This window comes from Uranotaenia lowii, chromosome 2, assembly GCF_029784155.1.
Source record: "Uranotaenia lowii strain MFRU-FL chromosome 2, ASM2978415v1, whole genome shotgun sequence".
Lineage (NCBI taxonomy): Eukaryota > Metazoa > Arthropoda > Insecta > Diptera > Culicidae > Uranotaenia > Uranotaenia lowii.
The window spans coordinates 252,494,295-252,507,788 of record NC_073692.1 but is presented as its reverse complement, the minus strand read 5'-3'; the positions used below and the strand labels follow the sequence as shown (position 1 = coordinate 252,507,788).

General features: G+C 33.3%; 1 protein-coding gene across 1 annotated transcript in view; it reads left to right on the top strand.

The window, feature by feature from the left end:
• The first annotated feature begins 3,790 nt into the window (after window positions 1–3,790).
• LOC129746498 (dystrophin, isoforms A/C/F/G/H) overlaps window positions 3,791–13,494 on the top strand; it is a 170,860-nt gene continuing 161,156 nt past the window's right edge. Inside the window, exon 1 of the mRNA XM_055740170.1 lies at window positions 3,791–4,383. Within this exon, the coding sequence (XP_055596145.1) occupies window positions 4,365–4,383 (19 nt within the window). The 5' untranslated portion in view covers window positions 3,791–4,364. The remainder of the gene's footprint in view (window positions 4,384–13,494) is intronic.

Below are 13,494 nucleotides of genomic sequence, written 5' to 3'. Positions count from 1 at the left end.
GCACATTTTTAAAGTCCGAGGACATCGTCATTTGAAAACTACCTATCCGATATTTTTCAAATTTGGAACATATTTAAAATACCAGACCCCAACGTTTTTCTTTTTTTTTTTACTTTGGGATGATTTTACAGATAAAAAATGGCGGTTTTTTCTTGAAAAATCGTAGTTTTTACTTCAAACAGCCACAAAAATTTCATAATTTTTTTTTTAAAGTTAAATAAAAACGTTGGGGTCCAGAAAAAACATCTAATAAAAATATTTTGCTCTGATTTTTTGACTTCAGATGATTCTGTGCTCAGCCTGTTTTCTGAAAGGCATCCTCGAAAGTGCTCTGTGCTCATCCTGTTTTCTAACAGTGTTCTGTTCTCATTTTTCAATATTTTTCTACGAATAAAATACTAAATGTTCTTTTAACAATGCTTTGTATAATGCAAAAAAATTTGAATTCATTTGTTCGAACGATAGCTCTAGAAAAAATCGTGAAAATGTTGTTTTTTTACCCGTTAGACCAGGCATGTCAAACTCGTTTAAGTGTGCGGGCCGCACTAACAATTTTCTATGACGTAGAGGGCCGCAGCCAAAATCAGTTAGAAAACATAACATATTAGTTTCGCGGAGATTAGATACAATACAATGGAATATAGTTATAAGTAGAGATGTACCGAATAGTGTTATTCGGCGAACGGCCGAATACCGAATATTGACCTTTTCAACTATTCGGCAAAACGAATATTCGGCCGAATATTCGGTCGAATATCCTGTTGAGTTTTGAATAGAAATACTTTTATTTCTACTTCTGTTTCTAATAGAAATGTTCTATTTCTGCCATCTTAATGCCCCTCATGTTTTTAGTCGATTATTCCCAACCAAATATATCAATCTTTTTTAAGTAGAGGTCTCTTTAATTTTCAAAATGTCACCATTAGCTGAAAGAACATCAGATGACTTGTCGCTTCTTGTCTTGTCTTAGCACGTTTATCACAAAAGAGATTGGGTTGCAGTGAAATCTGTTGGGTTGCATGTCAAAACAGGTGTCAAGCTATTTGAAATTGCTTTTTTTATATCAAATTATATGATTCAAATTTTTATATCAAATTAGATGAATTTCTATTTTTTTGCTAGATGTCATCAAAATAGTGGCCAATAAGAACTATGATTTTTAACCTTAAGCATACAATACTTTCTGCGACACGTATACTCACGGCCAGGTCTGAACTATTTTTTTAAAAACTTGAACAAAAAAAACGAAAATCTGAACAGAAACAAGGCATTATTCTCAAACATACAAGAGGAAAAAGGAATAAAATAACTTGAAATTTAGAGATTTCATCGAATTATAACAACAGTTATTAAATCATATCTAACGAATAAATTTACTTTAAAATCGTTTTGTAATACATTTTAAAAGAGACATTGGGTTTTTTAATTTGATATAGCAAAAAATCTGAATAAAATACAAAAAGTTTAAAAAAATATGTAGCAATCCCAGTCAGACTTAACTTTTTTCGTATTCTTTATTTGGTTTATGGGCAATTCTGGATATATCAAGAAAATTAGGAATAAACCATAATCAAAGTATAAAGCTATCTACAGTGAAAAATACAAGGTTACATCTAAAATGTTTAACTGAAACTATAAGTTTTTAATGATTTTGAAGCTGTTTTCAATATTACATTTGAATGTTTTATAAATTATCCAACATCAGTAGAAAAATATGATAACTCTGTTCTTGTAGAAATTTGAAAAAAATAATATTCGGCCTATTCGGCCGAATACCTAGCTCAACTATTCGGTGAGCCGAATATTCGGCTTAACGGTTTTTTGGCGGTATTCGGCCGACCGAATATTCGGTACATCTCTAGTTATAAGTAAACTTGTAAAGAAATTTTGCGTTAAATATTAATTAAAGCTTTTTTTTCTTTTATTATAATGCCTTACATCTATTCTCCTGATGCTTGACATCTTTTCTGAGTTACTAGTTTATTGAAAAAAGACATACACCGTCTTGGTCGATTTAGGCTTTACAGACTGAATAAATGACATGGACAACTTAAGATTAACATTAAACACCCAGTACCGAGATGGGAATCGAGCCCATGCCATCCGTGGACTAGCGATTACCGTCGTACCACGCTAACCACTCGACCACCGAGACGTACGATCAGGTTGAAGTTTATTTTTAACTGACACTTTCATTATTGGTGATAAATTGTTATCAGATAATCTCGAACGATGAGGAGTTTTTGTAGCTTTCATTAGGGAAAAAACTGCTCACATAGATAGGTTTTTGCAAACATAGCAAGAATTCTGACAACAAATTTTCGTAACTTAACGTAGCTATTTGCTTGAAATAGCTTTAAAATTTTGGTACAGCCACTTCAATGTATTTCGCTTTTAATAATGAATCGCACTGCAGCTCTATCAAATCTAGTTGCAAATTATCAGCAGCATTTTCAGGAGCAAACGAAAATGGAGATACAAACAACGAAAATTCTTGCTCGTATGAATTAAAGTCACGAAAACGGCTTTTGAATGCATCTAGCAACGATTCTAGGTGAAGTACGTATTTACCAAATGATGCAGCCTCATTTGATTTGTTCAGTTCTTGACACTTAGAGAAGTGCACAAGGTTTTCTTTGAAAATTTCGTTGATCCATAATCGTAACTTCGCTTGAATGTTTTTTACATCATCACATCATCATTTCTTATCCTCGAAGTTTTCAGTTCAAATCTTGCAGGTGGCCAGTGAGATCAACGGCAAATGCTAAATCCTGAACCCTGCCCTGCTCTGCTTGAAAATGTTCAACAGGTTCACCTTTCATTTCCAAAAATAATATTATTTCCTCTCGTAGTAGGAAAGCCAGCGTACTTCTGCGTAGTAGGAAACACAATCTAATTCATGTCTAATGTCTTCCAAAAATGTCGAAAATTGGCGATGCTTCAAGCCACAGGAACGAATAGAATTTATAGTATCTGAAACTGGTTTGCACATGTTGGAACTTTAATTAAGTTGAAAACGTTACATTTAACTTTAGTTTTTTGCAGTAATATTTTGCATAAAAATCAGTGGTTTTTTTTTGTGACAATTTAAGATGGGGCTACGCGGGCCGCATCGACCAAGGCCGCGGGCCGCATCGACCAAGGCCGCGGGCCGCATGCGGCCCGCAAACCCTTAGTTTGACATGCCTGCGTTAGACCCTACTGAATTCTGAATCTGAATCTGAATTCTGAATCTGAATTCTGAATCTGAATTCTGAATCTGAATTCTGAAACAGAACTCTGAATCAGAATTTGGAATTCTTAGTCTTAATCTGAATTCTGAATCTGAATTTTGAATCTGAATTCTGAATTTGAATTCTGAATCTAAATTCTGAATCTGAATTCTGAATCTGAGTTCTGAATCTGGATTCTAAATCTGGATTCTGAATCTAAATTCGTAGTAACATTTTCTGTTGTTTTAGGTTGAATTGTATGTAAAATTAAAGTTTTTTTTCTATTTCTTTTGTTTATCTTTTGACAGAATCTGATCATCTGATGATTTGGTAGATTTTCTTAATGGTAATAATTTAACACCGATAGCAAAATTTAAATACCTATTCTCTATTTTTTTTCTTCTTCGGTTTGGTTTATCACATTTTGAATAAATAAGCTTTCTAGGTCAAGGAATCTTCATTTTTTTGTATTGAAACATTCTCATGAACTACATCTTCCGTAGCCCTCTGCATGTCAAATGTGAGCTTGCGCAAATGGATTGGCCAGTGTAACAGTTGCTTAACAATTTTACTTTTTGACAGTGCGACGACGGTCTTGCGAATCACTCCTCGAAAAAGTCGAAATTCGGTACGAAATAGTGATCAGAACTGATCGAAACTAGTGTTAAGTGAAAATTTAAGTGACACGTTACTAAAATATGGTGAAGGTTTCTAGGAATCAACGAATTTGAGCACGAAAATCGACAAAACACGAACGCGACCACTTGTTGGATTTCTTTTTTCTTGTTCTGCAAGTTTACTCGAAGTGTGTGTGAGCTCGGTATTTAGCTTCAAATGTGGTGGTGTCTCTTCGGAATGTAAACAACGCAGACATGCGCAACTGTTTGTAAACAAACCAATGTGCAAACGAGGCGGCGTATTGACCACCCGGCATTTGTGAATTAAAATGTGCGCCGTGTCTGATTCACACAGCTATGCGCGAGTATCAACATAAATCGACGAAAACACCAGCATAGATAGACTATTATGCGTTTATGAATGAGTTGCTTGACCCGTCATTCATACAATTCTACTTGTCACATACCGATGGTTTGCATTGATTGATCAAGTTTCTCTCTACAGTAGTGACAATTGAAAGGCGAATTTCTAATAATGGAGCCAGTTTTTATCGGTAAGTTTGTGAATGAAAAAAGATAAGATAACTGTACCAACACGTGAAAAGGATGTATCTCCAAAAGTAAACAAAAACCATTTTCAGTACCTCTTGATAGGCCAACATTTGCACTACTTAACGGTAAAACCCTTTTCAGAAAATGTTATTCCGTTACATTAAAAACTCAATTTGAGTAAAGGATCTATAAACATTCTTAACCCAGAACTGCCATTACATGGATATACACCCTTTACTCCGAAACCATTTTTCGCTACTACTCCGCCAACAAACTCAAAATAATCAATTTGACTCTTTATTCAACATAAAAACATAGTTGCAAATGAATGCGAGCTTATAACTAAAGCTAAAAATAAGAAAATAGCAAAGGGTGTATAAACAGGTTAGACAAAATATTACGTGAGCAAGGTTCTATTTACGATAGAGCGTTGTTTTTTCATGCAAATTGATATTCCTCTATTCTAACACATAGAGAATGCTTCTAAAAATCGTTTGTCTTTCATAAAAAGCAAAAATGTCAAGTGATATTTAATTAGGGATTTAAAATAGGTTGTATTTTTTTCAAACGCGTTTTTCTCGATACGCCATACATGGAGATTAATCCTTTTTTTATGTGTTGATAAAGATTTAACATTTTATTCACTTAAAACATAGTTGCAAATGAATGCGAGCTTAAAACTAAAGCTAGAAATGTTAAAATAGCAAAGGGTGTATAAACAAGGGAGACAAAATATCAAGTGAGCTAGGTTCTATCTACGATAGCGCGTTGTTTTTTCATGAAAATTGATATCCCTCTATTCAAACAAGTAGGAGATGCTTCTAAAAATCGTTTGTCTTTCATAAAAAGTAAAAATTTCAAGTGATTTTCAATTAGCGATTTAAAATAGGTTGTATTTTTTTCAAACGCGTTTTTCTCGATTCGCCATATATGGAGATACATCCTTTTCACGTGTTGGTACAGATAAGCTCTTTTTCGTTGGAACCGTTGTCTCGAAGGGTTTTACTTTTACGATCCTCATTCAAGGTGCTGGAAGCTAACTAAACTATACTTGCTACCGTAATTTTTAAAGGTTCTCTAAAACCTCCCGAATTAAAAAAAAACGTACAATTATTAAGATTCTTAACATTCATGTTTTCAGCTGTTAAGATTTATATACAGACCCCGTTCGATTTTGACAACACGCCCAAAAACCATTTTCAGTACCTCATGATAGACCAACGGTTAAAACCTTGTGAGAAAATAATATTCCGTTACATTAAAAACTCAATTTGAGTAAAGGATCTATAAACATTCTAAAACTAGAACTGGCATCACATGGACACCCTTTGCTTCGGAACAATTTTTCGCTACTTCTCCGCAAACAAACTCAAAATAATCAATTTGACTCTTTATTCAACATAAAAACATAGTTGCAAATGAATGCGAGCTTATAACTAACCTAAAAATTCCAAGTGATTTTTAATTAGCGATTTAAAATAGGTTGTATTTTTTTTCAAACGCATTTTCCTCGATACGCCATGTATGGAGATAAATCCTTTTTATGTGTTGGTAAAGATTTGACACTTTATTCAACATAAAAACATATTTGCAAATGAACGCAAGCTTTAAACTAAAGCTATAAATAAGAAAATAGCAAAGGATGTATAAACAGGTTTTTTTTTTTTTTTTTCTCTCTTTCTTTTGGCTGTAGACCTATCGATCCAGAAATGCCAAGTCTTGTGGATTTTTCTGTTTTGTTTTTATTTACAGTTCGCGTGTTATTTAATTCGACCGTTTATTCCCATATCATGGGGTTAGTGAATTCATTAGTTAAGTAACATTTACTATTTATTTAATTTAACTTCATGTTCATTTACTGATTAAGTATCTTCAGATGTTCCTCTTTGTATTTCTCAAAAAGTCAGACAGATCCTTATACTCTGATATGCTATTATTTCTAAGTATTTCAATTAAATCTTTTTTGTTGACCAGTATATCATAATTTGTTCTTAGTTGATTGAAGTTGATGCAGTCATATAGTATGTGATTGATGTTTTCTACGGTTCCACAAAATTCACATAGGTCGGAGTCAATTAGGTTCCACCTTGCCAGTCTATCCTTTGTGGCTGTATGTCCGGTTTTAATTCTGTTTATTATTATCGTGTCTAGGGTGTTAAGTTCTATTTTATCAAACCATGGTTTCAGGCTCACAGTTTGGGTATGGTTATAGTGAAAAATACCTTTTTCTTGTGAGATGTTGCTATAAGTGTTTTGCCATTCTTTGATAATATTCTGTTTGAATGTTATGAGAAGGTCGTCTTTTGTGATGTGGAAGTGCTCAATGGATGATCGAGTGGTTCCTAGTTTTGCAGCATAATCTGCTCTTTCGTTACCAATGAGCCCTGTATGTCCAGGTATCCATTGTATGATAAGATTGTTAATGTCACTATTCTGGATTATGAATTTAATTCTAGCTGCTATATGGTTTCCTGTATTTTTTCTGTTTAGTAAGGAACAAGCACTTTGTGAATCTGTAAATATCACTACTTTGTTAACACCCTTCGATTTGATAAAGTTTATGGCTTCTTGTATCGCTATTAATTCTGCGTTCATAATTGTGTACTCTGATTTAAGCCTCCCACTGTACGAGATTTTCTCTTGCGGATCGTAGTATCCGTATCCGACTTTAGTATTTATAATTGAACCGTCAGTGTATATTTTGTAATGGTTTCTGTATTTATTGTTTGTTAATTCTAATACTATGTTTTTCTGTTTATTGATTGATGTTTCTTTTTTGCTTATTTCCGTTATTCTGTCTATTACTTTTAATTTATTGCAATCTATTTCTTCATGTTGGGGGCCTAGCTGTGTGAAAAGAAAATTGTTTTCTGATGCTATTTTTTCCAAGAAAGAAATATGTTTAGGTGTTGAGTTAGTTGACATCAGTTCTATTAAGTTGTTAATTATTGGGCTATTTTTGTAGTATAGTGTTTTTGTTATTTCCTTTAGTGCAAGCCATTCTGCTCTTTGAATTAATGGTATCTCTCCTGATTGTGCTAACACAACTTGATTTGGGGTCGAGTTTAAATGTCGCATTGAAAGTCTCAATGCTGCTAAGAAAGGTGGTTCCAATTTTTGGAAATTCGTCTTTGCTGTTGCTGCATATATAGTTATACCATAATCAATTATTGTTTTTATTATAGCTTTTGTGATATGAATCATTTGTTTCGGGTGAGCCCCGCTTTTTTTCCTACTGATCATTTTTAGGATGTTACTTTTTTGTTTGATTCTTGTAATGATGTTTTTTATGTGTGCTTTGTAATTGAGTTTATGATCAATTATAACCCCTAGGAATCTGTGACTATCGGCTATTTTGACTGTTTGGTTTTCGATCTTAATATTTATGTTTCGCGGTATTTTGTTGGTAAAGATTATGGAAGCTGTCTTAGATGGGTTGATTTCTAAATTTATACTTTTGAAAGTTGTGACTAAGGTATTTAATAAATTGTTTGTGATTCTGGTTGCTGTCGTAGCATCTATGGATCTGACCAAAAGAGTAAAGTCGTCAGCAAATTGTATGATTGTTCCTTGTTGTGTTAATTGGTGTATTTGCTTTGTGTAAATATTGAATAGGATCGGGCTCAAAGGGCATCCTTGTGGTAAACCTTTGTTGGTCTTGTTTATAATCTGTTGACCATTGCTTAGCGTTATTATTGCTGTTCTGTGTTTTAGATAGTAGTAAATCCAGTTTATAAAATGTTGTGGGATGTTTTCTTGCTCTAGTATTTTAATAAGCGTTTCTATTTTGACATTGTCAAATGCTTTTGTTAGGTCCAGGAATGTGGCTATGATTACACCTCCGTCTCGTTTGGTTTCTTTGATTCCTGAAACCACTGCGTTTATGCAGTTTATGGCTGATGTGTGTTTCTTAAAACCGAAAGAGGTTTGTGGTATAATTTTGTTTTTGATCAGATGTTCAACTAAATTGTTTTTAACTACGAAATTTATTAATTTAAGTAGTACCGATACCATTGATAATGGTCGGTAAGAGTTGAATGAATTAGGGTCTTTGTCGGGTTTCAATATGGGTATTATCTTCGTGTTTCTCCAACTTTCTGGAATTTCACCAGTGTTTAGGACCTTACTCAGTAGCTCTATAATCCTTAGTTGAATTTCCAAATTGATATTTTTGAGAATATAAAAGGAGATGTTATCTGGCCCTGGGGTCGAGTGTTCTTTTTTATGCTTTATAATTTCTTTAAATTCTTCGAAACTTATTTTGAAGGTTTTTTCTGTGTTCTTCGTTTGATATTGAATATTGTTGTTTATTTCTGGGAAGTTGTGGTTCATAAATTCTGTAGACAGTGTTTCATCATTTAATAGCCATGAGTTATTTTTGGCTGGTTTGCCTCCTCCTATTATTTTTACTGTGTTCCATAATTCTTTATTACTCATTTCTGTGTTAATGCTATCGATTGTTTCTTTCCATGCCTTTCTTTTCTCCACTCTTATCTGTCTTTTAAGTTGTGCTCTAGCTTTTTTATATTCCAAATAATTTTTATCGTTTTGTTTTCTGAAAAAAGTGTTTAGTTTCTTATTTTTATTAGCTAACAATATTTCTATCTCCTGGGTCCACCATTTTTTTGGGATTTTCCTACTATTCTCTTCTATATTGTATGTACTTTCTCTCATCTTTTCGTTGAAAATTGGAATGATATCTTCAGGGGAATTCAACATATCAGGTCTTAAATTGTTAAGCTTTTCAATAAGTTGTTTTTTGTTTATTATTTCTCTCTTTTTTGAAAGGGCTTTTGTCATGCTCGAAATTGTAAGTTTTATCGCCCGGTGATTACTGAGTATATCTTCTTCTAGTACATTCCAGATAGATTTTGTGGCTGTTATGGGTGTTGTGAAAGTTAAATCAATTACTGAGGGTGTAGTGTTTGGGGGTTTTATTAATGTTGGAGTACCGTCGTTTAGCAATACCAAGCTGGTGTTTTCAATAAGGTGTGTTAAGAGTTCGCCTCTAGGGCAACCTTTGTGTTGTGGATTCCATAAAGGGTGATGGGCGTTAAAATCACCTGCTAAAACTGTTTCGCAGTTTGCATTTTCAATGAAATTTAAAAGATTCGTCAGCGGCGTTTTGATTTCTCTATTGTTAATTGGGTAAGGGGGTATATAGATTGAGATTATAAGGATTGGTTGCAACGTGTTTAGTGTTTTGATCGCTACCACTTCAACAGGGTTGAGGTTGTTTATTTTAATTTCTTCATAGGCAATATTATTTTCTATCAAAATTCCCACCCCACCATAACCAGTAGGTCTGGTGTGTGTGATGAATTTATATTTTGGAAATTTATACTTTTCATTTGACTTTATCCAGATTTCTGATAATATTGCAACATCAATATTGTGTTTCTCTAGTATATGCTTGAGAAGCTCTCTAGTGTCAGATGGTCTAATACTGTTTATGTTACTTTGCAATATTGTTAGTTCTTTCTGATTTGCAGACATTTTTGATTTATTTTTTTTTTTTTTTGATTTTTCAAAAGGAAAGCTTCTACTCTGTACTTGATCTTAAAATTATTCTATGTTCATAGTATCTTGATTCGGTTTGGAGTTGTTTATTTCTGGACACTTATAATCAGGGTTCATGAGTGTGTTTAAATCTTTACTCACATTGATCATTATTATGTCCCTTTCAATAGTGTCTTTACAGTTAACTCCTTTTATAAGATTATTGTTTATTATTTTAATCTTTTCCATTAGGTTCTTTAAGTCTAGCTGTTTAATCAATTCGCTCTTTATTTGCTCAATGAGTGAATTTATATCTATATTCTTATTTGGGGGCTCTGACTGTTTTGAGGCTTGTGTTATTTTATCGTTTTTATTTTGATTAAAGAGTTCATTGTATTTTGCTTTAGTATAAACAGGTTAGACAAAATATTACGTGAGCTAGGTTCTATCTACGTTGTTTTTTCATGAAAAATTATATTCCTCTATTCTAACATATAGGGGACGCTCCTAAAAATCATTTGTCTTTCATAAAATGCAAACATTTCAAATGATTTTTAATTAGCGATTTAAAAAAGGTTGTATTTTTTTTCAAACGCGTTTTTCTCGATTTGCCATATATGGAGATACATCCTTTTCATGTATTGGTACAGAAATAACTATTATTGTTATCAACAACGTTATTTTGAGTCATTTTCCAACCATTTGTAGATTTTTTTTTATTATGTTTTTGATGCATTTTGCAATTTTTTTTGTTTTGTTTCTATTTTTGTTTTCATTTGTCATACCTTTATGTGCTGTTTTTGTCATTCTTCGTCATTTTTAGTTGTTTTTTGACATTTCCAGTCTTTTGTTTGATTTTTTTCATTTTTTGAATTTTTCTTCTTATTGTCATTTTTGAGTACTTTATAATTTTGTTTAAACTTTAGTTTCCATTGTTGCGTTTTATCACCATTTCTGAACATAAAAACGTATGTATGGAGTTTGTCTAAATTATACGTATGTATGGAGTTTGCCTAAATTATATTGATAATGTTATAACGAAAACTAAAAGGTAATGTTGTTTCTAAAAACCGTTCGATTTTGGCACATGTGCCAAAAACAAACGGAGTCTGTACTTTCGTTATTGATGTTGATATAATGAATGAATTTAAAATCAGAATTTATTGATTGATTGAACATTTTTTGTTTTATTTCAATTTTGTTGAAATGTTTGTCATGCACAAGTTTTTAGCGACGATGCAGTCGTTAAGTTTTTTGATCATGGGATCTGTTACTTTCGCTATTGTTACTAAAGCCTGTACACATATTTTTCAAATATATTTACTTGTCTGGGTATGTTTTTACGTTAGGCATTGGCAGCATTCAGCGAGAGATCACGTGTTTCGAACAAAAATGCCAGGTGATTTTTTTTTCATTTACCATTCATGGTCGATGCATTTTACACTAAACGGTGAGGCGTAGATCCACCAAACGAAGCAATAATGTGTGACATTTTGTAGAATACAAACAATTCACACACACACTCATACATTATGTTATGGTGCTTTGCATCACACGCCAAGATGCTACTAGTCATATAATGCAACAATCAAAATAATCGATCATGAATGATAAATGAAAAAAAATCTCCTCGAACAGGAATCGAACTCGAGACTTCTGATTACCTCTCCGACATCTTACCAATAGGTCAAACCGTCAGGTCAAACCAGTTTACGGTGATGCTGTAGCTCTATCATTCAGTTGGCTACATCGAGTTGAATTCACTGCTAGATGATACAGCAGAAAACGCTCATCGTGCCCCGATTAATTGGGCTCTGTTCGCCCTGAGTCAACAAATTAAAGTAAAAATGCGTTTTAAAATTGATTTTAGTGAAAAACCAAAAAATTAATGATGGTAAAAATTGAGAAACAATGTATATAGCATGTTGCAGTGCGTACATTATAGATCAAGATGATTCAAAGATCATAAAAGCTTGTTTCCTGGTGCTTGAAAACACTTTTCGTCACTTGAGAACATAGATGTTTTTGTTTAAATATTTCTGTAAAGATGTGAAAAATTAATACTATAGGGAAGTACAAAAGTATTCTTCATAAAAATTTATTCAAGTAAATGCATACTTTTGTATAAAAGAGAAGTGCTCGTTATAACCCGGTTGCTCGTTATGCCCCGGTGCTCGTTACGCACAGTGCTCATTATGCCCCAGTGCCCATTATGCTCCAGTGCTCATTATGCCCCAGTGCTCATTATGCCCGATGCTCATTATACCCCATTGTTTATATGCTCATTATGCCCCATTGTTTATATGCCCATTATACCCCATTGTTTATATGCTCATAATGCCCCGTTGTTTATATGCTCATTATGCCCCATTGTTTATATGCTCATTATGCCCCATTGTTTATATGCTCATAATGCCCCGTTGTTTATATGCTCATTATGCCCCATTGTTTATATGCTCATTATACCCCATTGTTTATATGCTCATAATGCCCCGTTGTTTATATGCTCATTATGCCCCATTGTTTATATGCTCATTATACCCCATTGTTTATATGCTCATTATGCCCCAGTGCTCATTATGCCCCGATGCCCATTATGCCCCGGTGCTCATTATGCCTCGGTGCTCGTTATGTCATGTCCATGTCATATATATACCAGACCCCGTTCGTTTTTGGCAACATGCCCGAACATTGTCATTGTTGCCAAAATCGAACGGTTTTTTCTGAAAAGTTTTTCTTTTATTTTTACAAAATAACTATTTTTTTAACTATTAGGGGAGGTGAGGGCATAACGAGCACCCAGGGCATAATGAGCACTTCGTTTTTCTACTTAAGTACGTATTTTCTTAAACAAAGCTTCATAAGGACTTGCTTCGTACTACCCATAGTATTAATTTTTCACCGAAAAAGAAATATCCTTTTCATCTTTACAGAAATATTAAATAATATCCAGCTAGGTTCTCAAGTGACGAAAATATTATATTTTTTGAGCATCACCAAATAAGCTTTTATGACCTTTAAATCATCTTGATCTGAAATGTACGCACTGCAACATGATCTACACATTGTTTCTCAATTTTCAACATCATAAAATTTTCGATTTTTCACTTTAATCAATTTTAAAACGCTTTAATACTTTAATTTGTTCACTAGAGGCGAACAGAGCCCTATCAATGAAGGCATAATGAGCATTTTCTGCCGTATAATCTAGCAGCGAATTCAACTCGATGAAGTCAACTGAATAATAGAGCTACAGCTTGGCTTGTTTCGCCTGACGATTTGGCCTATTGGTAAGGTGTCGGAGAGGTAATCAGTAGACTCGAGTTCGATTCCTGTTCGAGGGGATTTATTTTTGCACATACCATTCATGATTGATTTTTTTTATTGTTACATTATACGGCTAATAGCATCAAAGCATCATCCGTCAAACAAAACACCAGAAACATAATGTATGAGCATGTGTTCATTCTTTGAATTCTACAAACAGACCTAGATTATTTTGTTATTGCTTTGTTTGATGAATCTACGCCTCACCGTTTAGTGCAATCATGATCATGAATGATAAATGAAAAAAAAATCACCTCGACCAGGAATCGAACTCGAGCCTACTGATT